The sequence below is a fragment of the Engystomops pustulosus genome, chromosome 1 (assembly GCF_040894005.1).
Source record: "Engystomops pustulosus chromosome 1, aEngPut4.maternal, whole genome shotgun sequence".
In the NCBI taxonomy this organism is placed as follows: Eukaryota; Metazoa; Chordata; class Amphibia; order Anura; family Leptodactylidae; genus Engystomops; species Engystomops pustulosus.
Genome location: NC_092411.1, coordinates 208,782,555 through 208,805,825, shown reverse-complemented (window position 1 = coordinate 208,805,825; position 23,271 = coordinate 208,782,555). Strand labels below are relative to the sequence as shown.

General features: G+C 39.6%; 1 protein-coding gene across 1 annotated transcript in view; it reads right to left on the bottom strand.

The window, feature by feature from the left end:
• The window catches only part of PRSS12 (serine protease 12), a 104,299-nt gene that overhangs the window by 44,338 nt on the left and 36,690 nt on the right, over positions 1–23,271 (bottom strand). Inside the window, exons 4-7 of the mRNA XM_072119201.1 lie at positions 22,857–23,010; positions 11,690–11,868; positions 11,154–11,295; positions 5,928–6,124 (exon numbers count right to left, since the gene is read on the bottom strand). Of these exons, the coding sequence (XP_071975302.1) occupies positions 5,928–6,124; positions 11,154–11,295; positions 11,690–11,868; positions 22,857–23,010 (672 nt within the window). The remainder of the gene's footprint in view (positions 1–5,927; positions 6,125–11,153; positions 11,296–11,689; positions 11,869–22,856; positions 23,011–23,271) is intronic.

Below are 23,271 nucleotides of genomic sequence, written 5' to 3'. Positions count from 1 at the left end.
TTTCTGAAACCAGCTGCAAGGTTCTGCATGATATGAGTCCATCAAACCACCAGCAGCTGCTCTTGAAGGGGATCACACCTACTTGTCCATACTACAAGGAAATATCATGAAGAATTGTAACCCTCTTCTGTACACTTTAATCTAAACAGATTAATAATTTAACACTAACAAGGTCTGCACAGTGTGGACATTTATTACAGCGTATGTTATTCCATATAGTCCATATTTATGGAGCTGTCTATGATTACAGTATAGACAAGGTCCCATTTGGTGGCAACTTTGGAAACTATTTGACTTGACGTAATTTGAGGATACGATAAATCGTCGGTCAGGCAGAAAATTGGCCGCCTGTAAATCTCCTGGGTCTGATGACTGAGTGTCAATCATTTCTGGACCAGCTGTCCTCTTTCCATATGCCTTTTTGTCCCTTAACTAACAGAAAATCTATTTCTAAGCCGCTCATGCAAGGAATTAAACTGTTAAATTTTTATTAATAATATCCCAACGTGATTGCTAAAATATGAGAAATGATGGTAGCTATGTTTGTGAGTTTAAAAAACTATTTATTGCGTGAATAGTAAAATTCACATGATGATCTTTATGGCATTCCTGTGTTGAATTAAGCGTGTTATATTTCTCCTAAGGGGGCTAATGGACACCACAAAAACATTTCTCATGCTACACAAAAAATGTCAATGTTTTGAAGCCTCCTGATTATTTTTTAATGTGAACTTATGATTCCTTGTAAACTTGTAAACTGCACATCCCTACATAAGGAATGCGGTTTCCCACTCAGGAGTCTGGAGAGGCAGAGGGGCAAACCCAGTGTAATATGTAATATGGCTGACCAACTGGTCATAGGTATTAATGTATGCCAAACCTATGATTCAAGCTAGCCACTAATATGTATGGGAGCCTCCCAATTTACCCTGGATGGAAGAATTAAATAAATGGAAAATTATTCATTGTAGAAAAGCAAATCATATAAGATTTTCAGAACACAAAGCTGGGAACCTTGGGTGAAGGGGATTTAAAAAGGTGATTTAACTACCTTGAATAGACCCAATATTCTGCATCCTTTAATAGGTATTGTTCCGCTGATTCTGGGCTATGTGGAATTTTCTCTATAACCTGTTGCATTCCCAGCCAATCTGGTTCACTATTTCCAGAAGAGTGGAGTTTGGCGGTCTGCTCAACTCCAGGACCACCCATCTGACAGTTAGTGAGCTTATTTGGCACAGTTTAAGGGGAGTTTCAGTACCAATATGACAACTAGGCTTTATCCTCAGTGAAAGCCTTAAAGGGGCTGCCCACTTTGAGCAAATAATTAATATGGTTTGTGTAAGGAAAAAGTTATCCAATTTTCAAATTTACTTTCTGGATCAGTCCCTCTAGGGTTTACTCATCTCTACGTTTACTCCCAGTGGATAGAAATCAGTCCATGATCATGTGATGGACAAGCAGGTGCATGAGCAATTATTATCACTGATACGTCATAGGAGTTGTGATAATAACAACTTGTGCACCTGCCTGTCCATCACATGACCAAGGGCAGATTTCTATCCACTGGAAGTAAACATAGAAGCTTTCTACAGAAGGACAGCAAGCAGAGATCTAGAAAACCATGAGGAATTGATACAGAAAGTATATTGAAAAATTGTATAACTTTTCTTTACACAAAATCATATCAAATATTTGCTGAAAGTGGACAACCCCTTTAAAGACAGAGCCTACAAAAAACTATTGGAAATGCAATTTTTTGGCGCATTTGGAATTTTTTCCCTGTCTCCGCCAACAGGAAGTACAATTTACTATGCACAAAAAATACCCTCATAAAACTCAGTACGCTGAAAAAGAGCTATGGATCTTTGAAGGAAGGAAGCAAAAAATGGAAATGCTGGGATTCAAAGAGTTGGAGTTGATGGAAGTGATGAAAGATCCTCTTTAAATAACCCTAGATACAAATGAGATTTGCTAACTTGATTGAAAAGCTACACTTTAAATTGCTATTTTCGAACATGTGGCTTTACATTGTCAGCGTCCCTTGCCATAACCATATGTCAGCTTCCTGGACCTCTGTGCGTTTCAGCAGACATAAGGAAAATGCTAGTATTACCTGCACTAGTTAACAACAGAATATGTTTTTGGCATTCATCATCCATAACCATTCGGTTTTCATGTATTTTTTTGTTATAATACGCAATCATTTCTTCAATTAGACAGTTAAATCACTAACAATTAGAGAACATAAAGTGCGTAGAAAAATGTTACGGACCATAAAACATAAAATTAAAATTATCTGCAAACAGTCACACCTAAGGAGTCACACAATTACACATATGGATACTTGCTAAATGAAAATAACTAATGCATTACTTAATTCAAGGAAAAACTCTAAAGGATTTATTAAATGGGATTAGAAAATGAAAAGCAAAATGATTTTTTTTTGCGCTTTTACTCACACTAGAACATCAAATCACATAGGATATGTGTGAGATATGTGCTTACAATGAAATAAGACTAATTACCTTTTCTCTAATTAATTACTCTATTCTTTAATAGTGTTTCCATATATATCCCCTTTATCCCCAGGATCAGGTCGGTTATCAGAATTGTACACTTCATTAGTTTTTAGTAGACTTTCATTAATATTCAGTAGATACATTTATTTTTCTATGGCATACCTTTCATTATCTGCTGCAGTAAAGAATAGGATTGTACTTCTAGCCCTTGTTTTCTTCCTGCTTCATTTTCTTTTTACTCACGCTGAAATAAAATCACAGTGGCTGCCAAGATACTGGCGCTACTTAAATTTCTTTTACAGTGCATGGTGGCAACTAGCCAGAGTCACAATGAATGGCAACATTAAAATGTCACCTTTAATATTCCTAGGCTCACCAGAAACTAATATATGACAATTTATAATCACCCTGTCCCAGATGGCAAGAGAGGAATAATTCAGAATCTGCAAGACTCGGCACTAGGCGGAAGGATCTAAACCTTTTTCCTGTCACATAGATATCTACTATTCCTCCTCTATTTAATGTTGTGTATCCTGTGCTAAGACTGCCTGCAGGTATAATATGCCCCAACGCCGCCCCCTTCTTAATACCTGCAACCTACATTGCCGGAATTGCAGGCAGCCATAGGTATAGGTGCCAAGCGTTCTGGTGACCACCACACCTGCTGGGTCATGGTGGGTCAGATATATGGGTGATAGCCCAGGCATTCTCCACTGTCAATCTATTTACAGCTTTCATGATTTATCTAATCTCCTCCTAAAATTATCAATCTCTGTAATCAATTGATAGCACATTGTAATGAATGGGTTAACCTGAGGTAGTCTCCTGTCTCCGGAAGACCCGAGGCTACCATGGCGACGGATCGCCACTGCCCGATGACGTCACGGGGAGGGACGATCCTCGGAAAGATGGCAGCCCCCATGTACCACCACCTTTTGAAGCCGCTGGCGGGGATCAATATGCAGCAATGACTTACCGGCTATGGAGAGGACTCAGCCCGTGAGCCCTCTCCATGCACCCACACCCGGCATGTGACATAGTATTACGTCACGTGTCGGTAAGGGGTTAAATACATGTGCAAGCAGCTCGCACTGAAAGAATGCCAGAAAACTGGTGCACAGCCTGAAGTAAATGTGGGCCAATAATTGTTTCAAGGAATAATTTTCAGAGGAGTTTCTCTTCATGCCATGGCTGCAGAGATACATTCCACTTCCTGTGCAATATTTGTTGCGTTGTTATCACAATGTTTTACTGTGGTGATTTTATTTATTGAGTGTAGAACAAAATTGCTTCTAGATATTGTTGAGATCGTAGCACTTGACACATTTATATAGTGCTAGTTCACTTCCCTGGACTTATCAGATAACCATTAATCGAAAACTGTTTTCTACCTCTGGTTCTCCTAATAGGCTGTGTCAGATAGATCTTGTATGTGTCTATTTTAGGTTTTACAGAAAACCTGCTATAACAAGAGTGGGTGCAATCTGAGTAATCAGAGAATTAGGGGCTTGTATATAATAAGGGCAGAAGGTCCCGCCACCACAAAAAGAAACTGCAGTTCATCAGGTGCAGGATATATTTATATCCGGTGGGTGAAATAAGTATTAAACACATTACGAAATAAATATACTGACATGAAATTCTCATCAAATGTCTGTAAGAACCCATCCAATGCATACTGGAAAAGAAATCAAACCAGATGTCCATAAAATTAGTTGTGTGTATTAATGACCTGGCCCTTTTTTTTCATTCCCATTTTTCACTCCCCACCTTCAAAACTCTATAACTTTTTTATTTTTACACATAAAGAGCTCTATGATGGCTTGTGTAACAAATTGCACTCCATAGTGATGGTATTTATTTTTTATGCCGTGTATAGGTTTTATAATGTTTTCATACATTTACAAAAATTAAAACCTCCTGTACAAATTTTTTTTTATTAATTGGCCCATGCGCCGCCATCTATTTGAAGCCACCGGCAAAGCTGCCAATGATCGCGGGTGTTACAGTAATATGCAGCAAAGACTTGATCAAAGTATTGAACATGCTTACTGTAATGTATTTAATACATTGTACTGGTGATGACTGTTTCAAAGTGCCTCCTGTGTGGAGAATTAGTTGGATGCATTGCTCAGATGTGATTTTGGCCCATTCTTCCACACAAATGCTCCTCATGATGGTTCTGTGGGCTCCTTCTATGAACTTTCAGTTTAATTCCTTAGATCCTTCCTTAGATGTTCTATTGCAGTGTTGGTGAACCTTTCAGAGACCGAGTGCCCAAACTACAACCAAAATCCACTTATTTACGGTGAAGTGGCAACATGAAATTTTAATCAGTCACTTATTGCTACCTGTTCTTTCACATCTTTCAATTGTATCGGCGGTCTGAAGCCACCAGTTCAAAAAAGGAGGGCAAATTCAGATTATTATTGTAGCTTTCCTCCAGGGTCTCTCTGTAAAGGAAGAATGGTCGGGTCCAGCAGGATGACCTCCAAAGATAATGCAGTTCTGTCAAAACCTTGTCACTTTTCCTGCAGTTCCAAGCAGCCAACGAAGTGTCAGCTAGCACTGAGAGCAGCATCTCTTAATTTGCCTGCGACTGCAGGATTCAGTGTTTGGTGAACTCAGTCCTGGGGTGATGGCCTGGGTGCCCATAGAAAAGGCTCCGAGTGCCACCTCTGGCACCCGTGCCATAGGTTCGCCACAACTGTTCTATTGCATTGAGTTCAGGGTATTGGCTGGGCAATGCCAGCAGCTTTATTTTCTTTAGCTGAAACACGTTGAGAGTTTATTTGGCTGAGTTTTTGGGATTATTGTCTTTCTGAAACGTTCTTTCTGAAATGGTACAATAGTACCTTTAGAAATATATTTATTTGGTGATGTGTTTAATACTTATTTTTCCCACAGTATGTTTATATATACAGGCAGTCCCCGGGTTACATAGAAGATAGGTTCTGTAGGTTTGTTCTTAAGTTGAGTTTGTATGTAAGTCGGAACCGTATACTTTATTATTGTAACCCCAGTCAAAATTTTTTTGGTCTCTGTGACAATTAGATTTTAAAAATGTTGAATTGTCATAAGAACCAGGATAAACAATAAATCTAAATTACAGACACCTGTGATAACTGTTATAGCTGTTTATTGTAGCCTAGGTCTAAAGTACAGTAAATTACCAAAATCCAGAGGTCCGTTTGTAACTAGGGGTCGTATGTAAGTCAGGTGTTCTTAAGTAGGGGACTGCATGTATATATATATATTTCCGAAAGATGAACTGCAATTTCATTCTGTAGTGGTGGAAACTTCTGTCCTTATTATATTTGTGCCCCTAATTCTGTGATCGCTCAGATTGGACAGACTCTCTTTCACCCACTAAAAAAGCAGAACATGAATGACCATATTACTTACCAGGTAAAGCCCTGTGCTGGTCAGTGTCTGGATAACATATTAAGTGAATGTCCTCCTGGTGACTGCAGTCGTGCTTGCCCCAGTCATGCTTTATACAGTGTGTGAGCGTGGGTTCTTTGCCTGAACAAGTGACATCATCCAGCCAGATGACACTAGTGCTCTCCTCAAAGTCACTATCCAGAAGAATCTTCCCATATCTAAGAAAGCAAACACATACAGTACAAATATATTATCTATAATGGGGTAATTAATAGACAGTAATTGAGTTGTTGCCATCACACTCTTTTCTACACAATGTGATTTTATCGGAAATTAACCACTAAAAAAAATATTAAAAGGCTACAAATACTCATCCCGGTTTCTCTTCACCGTGATGTGCTGGGATTACCTAGAAATCAAACTTATAATTAGCAGCACGAAGTGCAGGGACAAGATGTCCGGCATTTCGGGCTGTTAATTATGCACGCTTTTGCCACCTCCCTCTCCCATGCTGGGAGCACAAGACAGCTAGGCAATGTCACACAGGAGGCGTGAATTCACACCTTCGCGTGGCATCCTCTTCCGCTCCCTGCATGGGAAATAGAGGTGTGAGGGCATGCCTGCCAGCATGGGAGAGGTAGGTGGCAAGTGCATGCATAATTAGCAGCCTGCAGTGCTGGACATCTTGTCCCCGCGCTACATGGTGCTAATTGCAAATTTGTTTTCTAGGTGATCCCGGCCTGTCAAGATTAGCAATGGACAGCACTGGGATGAAGGTGAAGAGGAGTTGGGGTGAGTATTTGTAGCCTTTTTTTGTTTTGTTTTGGTGGTTGATTTCCTTTAAAGAGTCAATTTGCACCACCTGGTCCTTTATTATTGTAAAGATTGTCCCACACCTTCAATAACCTTTGGTGTCACACAAATTTAACTAGTGGCGATTTCTTCTTTTACTCCATGCACATATGCAAGCATGCATGCGTTTATAATATGTAGAAAGAAGTAAACCTCTAGCAATGGCTTATTTTTATTGAGAACAAAAGGATTGCTAGTCGAAATTAAATGTGCCAAATACTTCCTTCCCATGATATAACTGGATGACATCGGGAGAATAATTTTACTCACAATAGGTAGTTGGCTGATCCTGCCAAATTAAGCTATGTTTGCTTTATCAAGTATCCATCAGCATAATCCTTCCTTTGAAACAACTTCCCCTTTTACTTTTTGATGTTAATTGAAACATTGTACACATTTCCACCCTTTAACAGTACACTGCACTACTGATTTCTTGACAATTACACACATGTTCTGAAAACATTCCACTCTTCTAATTTTATTATATCCTAATATACAGCAAAACTGGTGGCATAATAGAAATCCATTACTGAGAAAATTTCCTGAACAATCTTAATTATCTTCATTAAACAGCATTAGAGTATTACATAATCTATCATTTTCATTTTTTTATGATCTCATGCAGTTGAAATTGGTTACAAAGTCACTAGGGTGACAAATATCTAGAAAACCTACTTTAAAGAAAACAAAAAAAATCTTATATGCTGTAGAAATAATCTTCACATTCACACACACAAACAGTGTATACATTCATGGCAGCAGATAATAAGGCAAGCTACTAGAATGCAGAGATGTTCAAGAGGGGGGTCTATGATCATAAATGTAGGCTTAAAAGTATCTTTGTACAAGATGAATACTCAAGTAGTCAACGTGGGTGGTACAGCCCTCTAAAACATGTGGTGTAAGACCTTTCCACCCGCTAATGTCTGCACTATTAAGTAATGACTCTTCCTTTTGTTTTACAGTCTGTTTTACAAGAATTGCTCTCCATGCCATATTTTGGCTCTGCTTGAAAACTGGTGCAGTAATAATCCTAGGAATTTATAACATTTTGCCCTTAGCAACCATCTTGCATTCTGGCTTTACTTGAAAACTAATGCTCATGCAGGGAAAGAACCACTGGTGGACCGGCAATCCACCATTGGGTCCCAACACCTGGTGCTGTAACAGGGGTCTGTATCCCCACTGGTGGCCCTGCCACAGTGAGTCAGCTGATAGATTAAATAAGTTAAATAAATTAATGCTTAATAGCACAGACCAGAAAACAGAAATATTGAGATAAGTGAGAAGAGGTATGGAGCATGGGGAGAACTTTGTAATATGAATTGAAGCCTGTCTGTCTGCTGCTTTAAGGATAGATTGTAGAGAACATCTCAATTGCTGCCAATCCAATCTGATAATATATCCAGGTCATCTCTAACCATCAGCAGAAAGAGGGTCAAGACAAAATTTGCTAGGGTTGAGCTTAGAGGAAGAGAAGAAGAAAGGGTTCCAGAAAATGAATTAAGCAGTAACAAGTGAAATTATCTGTAAAACACAGATGCAAGTTACTGGTTTTTATGCTGTTGTAGTTTTCTACCAATAAACATAGAAAAGAACACAGCTCTTCTCACTCAGTTTATTTGGGGCAGCTCCCATAGTCTAGCATGATTTTTTTTCTGTTGATCTCAGATAAAGACTTCCTCTACATCCTGACATCTCCTTAAGAGACAGGACTGCATCCAGCTGGCTGCTATCTCATATACACTATTCTTACAAGTGGTTGTGGATACTATACCAAAGATGGTGAGCGGAATAAAACCGTTCTCAGGCAGATCGACCTCATTTTTACAGTACTTTTCGTCTTTGTTTTCCTCCTTTTTCACTGATTACTTGGTATTGTATGGAACCCATAGATTCATGAATGATATGGTCCAGCTATCAGAGGTGTAACAAACCATGTCCTATTGTGTCCATCACATGGTCAGGACAGGTTGTGAATCCACTTAAACAATAAAGTTTCAATTGCATGGCAGCAAGCGAAGGACACTGCAAAAGTGTATAATAGTGATGTATTGTAGGTCATCAAAGGCTAATCCCCATGAACAAAGGATCTATTTGAGGCAAGCCCATGAAGACTGGAGATATTTATATGACTGAATTGCTTCATAGGTCACAGATGCTCTTTAGCACTAATTACTCTATAGCTGTAGGCATTAATCTAAGACCTCATTTCCTCAGATGCAGCAGAGGTACCACTGATGCTTACACTACGTATTATCTTCAGTCTGTTATATTAAATGAATCTGTAAAAACGTTCAGAAAATTTGAATCTCTTGCGTCAATGGAAAATTTTGAGCCCCTGAAAAAAGTATATGGTTAACTCACTACAGGTTACAATGTCTGTGCCATCTGTATTCAATGCCTATAAGACTGACATATCAACATGAAGAAAATAAACCATAAGAAAAATACAGAATTTTTTTGAAAACTAGAGCAAACACTTTAATAAATGTGAGCCAATGTGTCACATTTTTTACATACTTTTTAGACGATTTCATGCCTGGGGCAGAAGGGGTCTGTGGGTCTTGTCTTGTGTCATCATACCCCAAACTTTGACATATTTTATGACATAAAAATAAGCCAACTAATGGCAAGCACAAAATAAAACTCTTTATCAAAAGAAAATACAAAGTTAGACTAGATTAGACATCCAGCATTAGATACTTTGAGAAATCTGTTGCAATATAGATTCCCCATCATGCTGTTTATGAAATAATTATTCTGGAGCATCATTTCTTAAGACTCTATTAGCCCTCCTAGAAGTCTATAAATAAATTGACAACGGGGTGCTTGTTTATGAGGAAGTCCCCTCCCAACTGGCTGGAGCCTCCTGATGTATCTGGCATATGGCTGTACCTGCAGACAATTCTATGCTAAGTCCTAGCGTACAATTGCTCTGCTGCCTGTGAACTTACAGGCCTGAATGCTCGCAGGTTATATATAGTGCACAGGATGATGTTGACCCCCCCCCCCTTCATGCCATTCCATGCCCAATATGGTGGACATGATGCGAAGGGGGAATAATCACAATTACTGGCAGTTCACTAGTAATTGTGAATATTTCTAAGGTTAAAAAAGGCTGGTATGACAAAAAAAAGTCTTGATAAAGCTGAAGCAAAGCCCCTTTGAGAAGGTAAATAATAACATCTATTGGTCAATTTAATCAAAGAGCTATTACAGTGTTATTTTATGCAAGTAATTTCTGAAATATACAAGACAGGAAAGATGAAAGGTTCTCTTTAAAACAAAGTAAAAAAGTTAATCTGACACATTGTAGCTAAGTCAAATTCACGTGGCCTTTTACTACAGTGACTAGATAATTACATTGTATGTCAAATACATCACAATCTAAAAGGTTCAAAAATGTTCTTATTTGTTACGAAACCTGTCTCTACAGAGTCAAGGGTACTCTGCCAACTGATGAGAGGAACAGCTATTTCTTGACCTCATGCCAAGACAGAAGAGGTCATTGTAACATCTCATTCAATTTCTTAAGTATTCAAAAGAATAGGCACCTACTTGTATGCAGAACATAGTGGTAACAAAAAAGAGTATCCACAGTGAATAAGTTTCTTTTTTATTAGATATGTACTGGCTAACAACCTTTACAAATCTCTATCTCGGGTCTTGAGGCTAGAAAAGAATAAATCTAGCTATGAGGAGTATAATGTGCCTTAAAATTGCTATAATTTTAGGTGCAATAATAGAGGCTTTAATAGTAAAAGGTAGGGACTACGCGTTTCGGCAACATACCATTCTGGCTTATCAGGTCCAAAAATCACAGTGTATCAGTTGATTGGTATATGAGGGAGCTTACAGCTCCTCAGATCAGGTGAACCATGGCACAAAAATGTTACTTCATAGTCAGGGGGAACAGAGAATGACTGAAAAATGCATTTATAATTACAGTCTAGGATTGAAGTTGAATTTGGAGGGCTGAGGGAGTCTCCCCAAACTACTATGTTCTTTGCTTTCTGCATTCAAACTACTCTACAGCTTCCCCCTCTGCTGTAATATGTAACAAGAAGCCTTCTACATCTCTTACTCAGAGCACATAGGTGGGGATGTGCAGAAGTACAGTGAAAAGATGGGTGTGCTCCGAGTCATGCTATAACCCTGGAATATAAAGGTGTTTTTCCCAGTCTTGTCACTATTAATAATATACACAAAGTTACAAGGAACCACAGGGCTCCTATTTAACATCTGCAGTTTTGGATGGTCCCTTTAAGGTGTATCTGTCATATTTTTTTGAATCAAGGTTAAACCATTTTAATATCACAAGCTGTGTGTCAGACATTTATATGCTATACCTGTTTTCTAGTTGATGCTTAGTAGACATTAAATGGTTCTTACTTATATCCCATTTGACGGCATACAACTTGTGTATTCAGCTCAGTCCACCCATCATCACATATCGTCCCCCACTGTGAATTGTGGAATACTTCGAGACGTCCTTCATGGCTGCCTTTACCACCTGCTAGTCTAATGGAACCATCTGTATGAAAAATACATAGATAGGCAGTATTATTTTTGGTTCCTCAGTACATGCAATAGAAAAGGTAACAATGTTATGAGATTACTGGACTAAACATCCAGCAATTCTTCGTAATAGTTTCATTCAGCAACAAATTGGAGAATTAGAGTGATGATAGGTTTATTTTCCCAATAATCCAGGGTCTTCCTAAACCCACTGGTGCTGACTTTGTGTAGTGCTTTAATGGTTTCTTTGTATTCTCAATTACAAGGACATTTCCTGCAGAAGATTGCCTCAAAAATCAATATTGTCTTTGAACTGTTTGCAAAACATGAGAATGTCTTTTGTAAATTCCAGTAGCCTGAAAGATCTATGAACAAAACCACTTAAAATCCACATTTAATCAATTTTATACCTGCAATGGGTGTACAGGAAACCCCTGCATCTTCCTTGTGTCCGCAGTTGTGTTCCCCCCATGAGCTGCGTTCACACTCTTCAATAGACAACTCATTTCCTGTGCATTGCACTTCATCCAGAAGAATTTGACCAGTTCCTTCTCCAAAATGAGCTTGAGTCCAGGCTTTGGCAACACCCCTGTTAAGAATATCAAGAAAATATATAGCAAATTGTTCCATCCGAAAGAAAATGGTTTATATTATTTAAAATGTTAATTTTAATTTGAGTATGTTACACATGAAGACTTGATAGTCTATTGCTTTAAAACTAAAGGCTACATAACACATTAAGGCTGCCATACACATTTAAAGGGAACTTGTCAGCAGAAATTGACCTAAACCATTACCAGCATGCTCTCAAGAAGCTTCACACCTTCCAAATCAGGTTTCTTTCACTAGTGTGCTGGCATAATCGAGAAAATCTACTTTGAAGAGAGATGTAAATTGGTTGTACAAAGTCAAGAGAGGAGATTTTAACACTTAAGTCAAGCTCTCCCTCCTCAGAAAGCCCCTTCACTGTAATTGTTGTTCATTTATCCAGAGACATCACTAACCTCATCTTCTGAAGTCTGATTTATGATTTCAATCACAGAGAATGAGGCCTCAACTTCAGTGTTAAACTCTCCTCCTCCTTGCTTTTATAAAACTGATTTACAGCTCATTTCAAAGTTGATTTTCTGGATGATGCCCCGTACTAAATTTTCTGGGCGACAAATGACTAACATTGGCTAGAACCACTGATTCCTGATGGTAGGGGGGACCATGTGTCTGAACTCCACCATATTTTTGCCTTACAGATGATGTTGGGGAAAGGAAAAGATCCAGCATGTTGTATTTACCTAATCTTTATGTTCTCTAGGGAAATGAGTTAAAGGGTATTGTTATGCACTCGCTAGGTTTAGTGAACCAACTTACCAGTCACAGGAAAGACCATTGATTGAGTACTGTACTATGTGTACTATCACCAAATGTTAGTTACAGTAATCAATTACTTTAAATTTTTGTGATTTTATAATTAGATTTTAGAATGGTTGATATCATTTAACTACTGTAGCTTTGGCAAATAAATAGAAATTTTTCCAAGTTGCATATAACACAACATATGCATATTGTGGCATTTTTAGCTAAACCCATCTTCTTTCTCTATATTTGTCCCCCAATGTATTTCTCTTAATTGACGTCAAGTGCCATATGCAAATTTGCCCACCTGTTGCTACACAGACCCATCAGTCACACATCACGAGCAAAACAGCAACAGATGGACTTAACTTCAGCCTATTATACTGCTGCCTAGTCCTGTATATAAATGATAGTGTTCATTCTCTCACCAATATTAGCAATGTGACAATTGTTAACAAAAGGATGTTGTATGTTCTTTATTAACCAAAACTGAGTCAAAACTGAAATAAAGCTACTGTATAAAATTAGAGTTACTCAAAATTTGTTCAGATATGAAGAATTCATCGGTATTGTAAATCATTAGTGACAATATATAGGGTTAATTGCAATAGTTCCTTATGTAATTATGATAATATAAACATGCTTTAGGTTGCCTGTTGTGTTAGATATCAGCCATGTATAGCTTTTTGTAGATTCACCATCTGCTAGTGCCTGTTGGTGAAAAACATATTTAATTGTGGACATACTTATTAGTCTCAGCTTACAAAGCTGTTTTAGGCTTCATTCACACAACGTTTATACTTTACATTGTAAGGACACGTCACATATGCTTGGGTCCACCCGCTGCATCCACCTCCACCCTGAAGGTATAGGGAGTGATTGGCTGCTGCTGATGTTTAGGGTGTTTCCCCAGTGACGTCATTGTTCATATGTGGACATTGGCATCACTAGAGAACCTCCTTGAGCGTATGTTCAGCAGAGACCAAGGGTATGCAGCATTGCTGCACCTCCCCCCCAATAGATTTCAATAGCCTCCTCTCAAGACTTTCCTTCCTGCTTTTTGCACAGTATTTGACAAATACTGTGCAGATGGAGACAAAAACAATGTCTATGTATGTGATGTATAAATCGGGAGCCATCCTGGTTTATCCCCATTACTTTATCTTTAATAAATAATGTGTAGAACTATTTTATTTCTGCATTGCATCAAAGGTCTAATATAAAATGCTGCTGCAGAATACAAAATGTCTATTTTTTCATTATCTACTTTTTATTTGTACAAATGAATCCTTTGTATATAACAGTATGGTATGTGGACTCCTCCTGTATAGAACATGCCATTAATCACTTGACTAGTACTGAACTGCTACAGCATAGAAAGCCCATGGACATGGTTAGTGATTAGAGATGAGCGAGCACTAAAATGCTCGAGTGCTCGTTATTCGAGACGAACTTTTCCTGATGCTCGAGTGCTCGTCTCGAATAACGAGCCCCATTGAAGTCAATGGGAGACTCGAGCATTTTTCAAAGGGACCATGGTTCGGGAATAAAATGTGTTAATTAATTGAAAAAGAATGTCTTCTGATAAGTTAGCAGATGTATGCAAACATCTGCAATCTATTCTTCACTGTTCCGCGCGTATATTATCTCCCGACAAGTTAACAGATGTGAAGAACAGTGAGGAATAGAATAAAAACAGTGAACACAAGATCATTTAAGTGAAAAACACAGTGAAGAATAGATTACAGATGTTCTGCACATCTGCTTACTTGTCGGGAGATACGCTGTCCCGTGCCCCGCTGCTCTCCGTGCCCCGCTGCTCTCCGTGCCCCGCTGCTCTCCGTGCCCCGCTGCTCTCCGTGCCCATGTCTCCGTGCCCCATGTCTCCGTGCCCCGCTGCTCTCCGTGCCCCGCTGCTCTCCGTGCCCCGCTGCTCTCCGTGCCCCGCTGCTCTCCGTGCCCCGCTGCTCTCCGTGCCCCGCTGCTCTCCGTGCCCATGTCTCCGTGCCCCATGTCTCCGTGCCCCGCTGCTCTCCGTGCCCATGTCTCCGTGCCCCATGTCTCCGTGCCCCGCTGCTCTCCGTGCCCCGCTGCTCTCCGTGCCCATGTCTCCGTGCCCCATGTCTCCGTGCCCCGCTGCTCTCCGTGCCCATGTCTCCGTGCCCCATGTCTCCGTGCCCCGCTGCTCTCCGTGCCCATGTCTCCGTGCCCCATGTCTCCGTGCCCCGCTGCTCTCCGTGCCCCGCTGTCTCCGTGCCCCATGTCTCCGTGCCCCGCTGCTCTCCGTGCCCATGTCTCCGTGCCCCATGTCTCCGTGCCCCATGTCTCCGTGCCCCATGTCTCCGTGCTGCCGCTGCCCCATGTCTCTGTGCTGCCGCTGCCCGATGTCTCCGTGCTGCTCCCCGGTGTCTCTGTGCTGCTCCCCGGTGTCTCTGTGCTGCTCCCCGTTGTCTCTGTCCTGCTCACCGTGTTCTTCAATGTGTTCTTCACACATATATATTGTTCTTCACATACTATTTTGTTCGCACCGTTCCGCGCGTATCTTCCGACAAGTAAGCAGATGTGCCGAACATCTGTAATCTATTCTTCACTGTGTTCTTCACTGTGTTTTTCACTTAAATGATCCTGTGTTCACTGTGTTCACTGTTTTTATTCTATTCTTCATTGTTCTTCACTGTGTTTTTTTAATTAAATGCTCGATCTCGAGCAGGGGAAATACTCGTCCGAGCAACGAGCCGTCTCGAGTACCTTAATACTCGAACGAGCATCAAGCTCGGACGAGCATGTTCGCTCATCTCTATTAGTGATGTTTCCATTAGGGAAAGATTCTTTCAAGTCTCGGATAATTAAGTCTCATTAAGGGGTACCTTAGGCAGTAATGAATTTTGATAGGGTCCTTGGTTACAAAGAGCTCAAATTTACTCTTAAAATAACTGAAAACCATTATACTGTACACAGTATAGGATCAATCAGACAACCTAGGGTTAATGTAAAAAAAAATTAATAGATAACCTAAAAGTTCAAATCACCCCCTTTCCCAACTACTACTAAAAAGATACGAACATTAAAAGCCATGAACACGTTTTGCAGCTTTTCAAAAGTCCTGATCTATCAAAATATAAAACCAGTTACAGAACGGAACTAAAAAGTGATCAAAAGGTCATACAGCCACACATAACTCAGAGAAGTGGTCACTCTGAGGCACCATTCCCCTGCCAATTGTTTAATAAAATGAAAAAAAAACATATGTTTTTGTAACCAAAGAGCCTGTCTGAATATCATGATGCAAAGAGATCAGATAACATGAAGGTCTTGATAGGTTGTATTTAAAGGGAACCTGTCACCTCATTTGCACATATACAGCCAGTGACTGTTTCCTATAGAGCCATATTAACTAACTGACATCCTTCTTTTAGCTAAAAATTGTTCCTCTTACATCCACATAAATCATCTTTAATAATATATGACTTGGCATCAGAGGGGGAGGGGGTTGTCCTGCTCATCCAGCCCCTCCCAACGTATACTCCACATGCCTTATGCCTACTTACTGGTCACAGTTCATATCATGTGACCAGAGTGACATCATCTCAGGTCCTTTAGCCTCTTAACAATAGCAAACTGTACCCCATGCATGTATCTGACCAGATGAATTCACAGCAGTGACTGCTGAGATTTCATGTGATCACTTACATGGTGTACAGTTTGCTATTATTAGAAGGCTAAAGGACCTGCGATGATGTCACTTTGGTCACATGTCAATGAATGTAACACAGGGCACCATCTGTGCATAGAACTTTATATGTCTGAATATTAGCAGATGGTTCCTAAATACAAGGAGGCAGAGTAGTGATTTGAAGAGACACAGATCTATCATTCAAAATAATGGGGCATGGTTCAGTGCCAGCCTGAGAGAGTGAATAGTCTCAGATACCAGGCATGAGTCACAAAAATTAATTTGCATTTTATAAAAACGTCTTTAATTAATGTACATTGCCCCACTGTCCACTAATTTTAGGTGATATGGGGAGGACTTGTAACCCTTTATCAGCAGGCATTGTTAGTCAGGAAACACTTTAATAGGTAACTAGAGAATTTTTTGTCTCAATAGGGGTCGGAAACCACTATTTATTAGTCATACTAGAGTATAGCTATGAAGAGTGTCTTTCACTGTAGTGTCTTGCACTGCATGCATCCATCACGTTGACAGCCCATTGATTTCAATGTGAACTGTGTTAGGCGCTAACTCTCCAGTGATGGTACTAGTGATGCAAATATTTATCTGCAATTGTGGAATACTTCTAGGCAACTTTATTGATGTAATGCAGACTAGATGGCTATGCTCCATATGTTCTTATTTCCTGAAAATTGGATAGCTATTGGGACTAACTGTTGGATCTGATATTTCAATTAAATTCTGTATGACTCCCCAGTAAACAAAAATATATGTATTGAGATATGTATGTCAGCTCCTGCAGTGAAAATTGTAGAATAGGGAGTTTACTCAGATTCTATGCCGGTAAGGTTTGCAATATCTGATTCTGGCACAGTGCCTTACCTGTTATGTAAGTACTGTTAAAATGTTTTATAAAGCAATAAAACATATAATGATAAATAAGTATATACAGGCAGTCCCCGGGTTACATACAAGATAGGTTCCGTAGGTTTGTTCTTAAGTTGAATTTGTATGTAAGTCGAAACTTTTTTTTTTAATGGTAGATCCAAACAAAAAAAAATTTTGCCCCAGTGACAATTGGAGTTTTAAAATTGTTTGCTGTAACTGGACCAAGGATTATCAATAAAGCTTCATTACAGACAACGTACAGCTGGTCAGTGCAGTCTGGGACTATACTAAAGCATCCACAGAACTTCACCAGAGGTCACAGTGAGCAGAGGGGTCCATCTTTAACTATGGGTCGTCTGTAATTTGGGTGTCCTTAAGTAGGGGACCGCCTGTAACATATATGATGTAGTATGCAATATGTTGGTACCCAAGTGAATATAATTGCTATAAAAAAATACAATATACAAAAAAAATTATGAAATCAAGTATAACGCAGTACAAAGTAATTGCTAGGAAACTACCCATGCATAGTATTCCTTAGCTGTAACTTACGTATGTATAATATTAACTATATATTATATATATATATATATATATATATATATATATATATATATATATACACACTAACCGTCCACTTTATTAGGTACACCTGTCCAACTGCTCGTTAACACTTAATTTCTAATCAGCCAATCACATGGTGCATTTAGGCATGTAGAACTGATGCTGCAGTTCAACCGAGCATCAGTATGGGGAAGAAAGGTGATTTGAGTGCCTTTGAACGTGGCATGGTTGTTGGTGCCAGAAGGGATGGTCTGAGTATTCCAGAAACTGTTGATCTACTGGGATTTTCATGCACAACCATCTCTAGGGTTTACAGAGAATGGTCCGAAAAAGAAATGCCTTGCTGATGCCAGAGGTCAGAGGAGAATGGGCAGACTGGTTCGAGCTGATAGAAAGGCAACAGTGACTCAAATAGCCACCTGTTACAACCAAGGTAGGCAAAAGAACATCTCTGAATGCACAGTACGTTGAAATTTGAGGCAGATGGGCTACTGCAGCAGAAGACCACACCGTGTGCCACTCCTTTCAGCTAAGAACAGGAAACTGAGGCTACAATTTGCACAAGCTCATCGAAATTGGACAGTAGAAGATTGGAAAAACATTGCCTGGTCTGATGAGTCTCGATTTCTGCAGCGACATTCGGATGGTAGGGTCAGAATTTGGCGTCAACAACATGAAAGCAGGGATCCATCCTGCCTTGTATCAATGGTTCAGGCTGGTGGTGGTGGTGTCATGGTGTGGGGAATATTTTCTTGGCACTCTTTGGGCCCCTTGGTACCAATTGAGCATCGTTGCAACGCCACAGCCTACCTGAGTATTGTTGCTGACCATGTCCATCCCCTTATGACCACAATGTACCCAACATCTGATGGCTACTTTCAGCAGGATAATGCGCCATGCCATAAAGCTGGAATCATCTCAGACTGGTTTCTTGAACATGACAATGAGTTCACTGTACTCAAATGGCCTCCACAGTCACCAGATCTCAATCCAATAGAGCATCTTTGGGATGTGGTGGAACGGGAGATTCGCATCATGGATGTGCAGCCGACAAATCTGCGGCAACTGTGTGATGCCATCATGTCAATATGGACCAAAATCTCTGAGGAATGCTTCCAGCACCTTGTTGAATCTATGCCACGAAGAATTGAGGCAGTTCAGAAGGCAAAAGGGGGTCCAACCCGTTACTAGCATGGTGTACCTAATAAAGTGGCCGGTGAGTGTATATATATATATATATATATATATATATATATATACACAAATGATCAGGGTGGGACTTAGAGAAGCTATGAAAAGCAACGACTGGATCATACACCAAAGTTAATATATACGGTTACTAATGTCTCACAAGGTAAAGTTTTGAGGTTATAAGATTTTCAAACATTAAAGGGGTTTTCCCACGAAAGAAAAATCCCCTAGTGATGTTAACACAATAAAGATCATTCAACCCCTTACTTAACAACGTTACTCAGTTTTATTGCTGTTTTAACTCCTATCTCTCCCTCTGCTGCTCAGTGTAAAATCCGATGGTGTGAGCGGGGCCTCTCTAAGCAGACACATTACTGTATTATCCGTCTAATTCTGTGGTGTGACAGGGTGTTCACATTATAGGGTACAGGGTTTATATGCACTTTGATCTGGCTTTTGACATTGTACTTATACACTGAAACATAGAGAGATGACACATATCATAGATGCATGCGATTACACATAGGCTGACAGACAGAGACTTTTACACTGTTACACTGTGGGTTATACTACATCTCACAGCTATGCGCCTGCCTCCCCCTTCCCCCGGGTCACTTATCTCCTTGTAGTTTATTGAACTGTGGGCTCTGCTGCATCTCACAGGTATGTGCCAGCCTCCCCATTTCCCCAGTTCACTTACGTCCTTGTAGCATGTTGTTTGCAGACTCTCTATCCTCACTCTATAATCTCCTGGCAGGAAGTGTATGTATCTCAGTGTGCAGCAGTGTGAGCTCCGTGCAGGGGGCGTGGCTACAGCCACACAGCAGAGACAGATAGTAATCTCATCTGCACGATCCCATCCAAGATGACCGGAACCCAACCCTAAGTGAGAAGTTACTTCTCTGAGAGTCATGTCTGGGTGCAACTAAAATTGTGTACAGCAGGACTGATAGGGACAGGTTGGACTTATATCTGAAATGCTGAATTTTTGTTAATAACAGTTAATTAGAGAATGTGTTATTTTCATATAAGAAACTTGTCTTCGTGGGAATACTCATTTAATAGTATACTATGGCCCGCTGATGTAGGTAGCCAATAATACATTCTATATTTTATTATATAGCTGGCAAGTTGTATTGTCTGTATACGATATATTAAGTTCAATGTCTCTCAAACTCCAGGGGGAAATAAAAAGAGTAGTACTTCATAAATGTGATAAACAATGGACCACATTATCTGGGCCTGGCATCCACAGTTCTGCTTTGTAATTGCACAACTATCCAGGCTTGAAGACAAATGTGTAACAAAACTGGCCGGAGGAATGACTTTTAATTGGTGTAAAAAGATGGGGGGCAGTCCTTTATTTTCTACTTTTTGGTTTATATTGTACTAAATGTATAATATGTATACACTTTACTCTTTTTTTCAATATTGGTGACATATATGTGATTGATTGATTGTATATGAGTCTATTTATAAATAATAAAAGATACCTGACTTAGGGCCTAACAACCAAAAAAAATTATTTTAACTTCTAACTTTGATTTTTCTATGTATGCCCTCATTTGTCTAGGTTTCTCTTGATTAACCTTCAGTCCATGTTGAAACTTCTTATCTCTCTTTGCTCCAACTGTCTGCAGCCACCACCAACCAATCCTCCACCTCCACCATCTCTGCATTCCTCATGGTCCCATCTCTCTTTCTAAATAAAGAGGTACCACTGCCAGGATTTAGAGCGATGATAGTTCTTTCCCAGGTCTGGCATTGTCCATGCCCCTCAGTGGCATGGACAATGAGTAGTTACTGGAAACTAAAACCAAAAATTAATGCCTTGGGTGTCAGCCCTGAGCCTGAGGTGAATCTAATAAAAATGTGACGATTTTGAGAGAAATCAGAATCTTGCTCCTCTGAATGGGCAAAGTAATTGAAAGTGCTTAATTTCAAGGTTTTTAATTGAAAGGAAATGCCTTTTATATTTTTTATATACTTTGCCATAAATATCTACAGTAAAACCATGGTTGTCTGATACATGTGAACTAGGACACCTATCACTTAACACATCACATATAACTTTACTTGAAGCTTTTAACACTAACAGTGGGGAAGCACCTATGATAAAAGGAAAAATTCACAGGTCATTAAATATAATCCCTAAGGGGCAGCGCAAGGACACTAGTAACTGGTCACACTTCCCAGAGCAAAACCTACCCCGGTCCTTATAATGTTATCACTACTATTACAGGTATAATATGTCACTTTGTTAACCTCTAGTTTTTGAATCATCCATGGTTAAGCACAATTCTCTATAAAATGATTCCCAATATTGCATTTAATTTGAAAGTTTGCTGCACTGTTATTTTCTATAAGGTCTATATTCCAGAAAATATTGTTCGTCTCAAAGCCATTATGTTTTAGCGTGATGAATCAGCACACTTGAGCTATGCTTGAATGATGACCTTTACTTGGCGAGCTCATCCTTCACATTTAGGTTAGTTATTCATTTTCTGCAGAGGTGAAATATTACAACGATATTTGGTCATTTGTAATATTTTCACTAGGATAGTTACAGAAGAAGCTTTTCTGTAAAACTACCCAAATGTTATTGCTTTTAGAATAATTCAGATCTTTAAAAGGAAATATATTTTAGCACAATGTGTATAATTACAAATTGACTGAGAAAATAGGAATAATGTGCTTCTCTGTGATAAGCCTAGAATTAACTCTTATGAGTTACATTACTGATTTTTCTAATAGTAGGATAAATTCCCACCCTGAGGGTAAGAATTATCATTTACACAACTGTCTAGGACAGTCAGGCAGACATAGGTATAGGGCTGAACATAGTGTAGGTATAGGGCTGAACATTTTGTGGCATTGGAGTATACTAATTCCTGGGGGTAATCATTATTATCTATAGCCAGGCGACCATGTTAAGAGTACATCCACATCTCGTTTTGTCTTTATGTTTTAAGGATACGTCGGGAGGATTCCCACTTGTCTTTACAAATGAGAGCAAAGATCTATCACTGGACATCACTGGGGACCCCCTGAGTATATGCTCAGTGGAGGTTAGGGGAGGAATGCAGTATGTTGCATCCATCCCAAATTGCCTCGCTCAGCAAGTTTCTTGCTGCATCTTTCCATCTTGTGTTTTCCACAGTATATGATTTATACTGTGCAGATAGAGGCAAAAAGGATACCATTGTCTGCCAATATATGTCTATGCATATGCATAGATAAAGAAACGCTGAAAGTATGCAAAAAATGAGATGTGAATTTAGCCAAGAGCATTGATGGCGAATTTATGGCATGGGTGCTAGAGGTGGCACTCTGAACCCTTTCTGTAGGCACCCAGGCTGTCGCCCTAGGATAGAGTCATCAGACAGGACTAGAATATTCCTGCAGTTCTCAGTTCTCCTGCTACTCTCAATGCTCCTTTAAGGGGACACATCCGTGACTGATTAGAAATGCAGGAAGAGTGAGAGGTGCGAACAGAGCCAGATTATCTATTGATGTCCCCTTGCTGGTCCCATGATTCTTCTTGTACAGAGAGACCAGGGAGAGAAGCTACAATGATGTCTGACTTTTTCTCCTGCTTTCAACTATATTGGTGACCTCAGGGGGCCAATACGATTGAATGTTGTAGAAGAACAGGGAGCAATAAGTTACTGTTTAAATTTTCATGTTAGCACATGGTAAATAAGTGGAATCCAGTTGTAGTTTGGGCAACAGGTCTCTAAAAGGTTCGCCATAAATGGCCTAGAGTCATTGCTAACTGCATAGCTGTAGTAGCACTGCCAGATACAAAGTATTTCTCTACAGCAATGTTAACCAAAAAAGCAACGTTGCATCTTTGTTACCATGCAAATGAATTAATTTGAGCCAGGAGAATATAAAAAGGCTCTTCTCACCCAAGTCCTAGTTGTCTGCAAACCACCTCAGCATCAGCATCATCCCACTGATCATCGCATACTGTGCCCCATTGGCCAGAATGATAAACTTCTATCCTTCCTTCAAAAGGGGAACTCCCTCCAACCAGTCGAGCAGGTATGAAAGAGTCTGTGGCTGGAAAGAGATTGGATCAAAATTAGTCATTTCGGGAATAACATAGTTGAGGATACATATATCTCTACCAATTGTTATGTAAAATAAATACAATTAAATCAGTATATGCTGGACTCTATATTGCGATCCCAATGTAATCCTCTTGAAATATATAGACATTAACTCGTGAACCCTTAAGATTTATAATATACATGGTGGGGAATCGGTCAGGTGAGCACCGTTTGTTTTTAACCCATTCTGTTTATTATTAATCCATAAAGG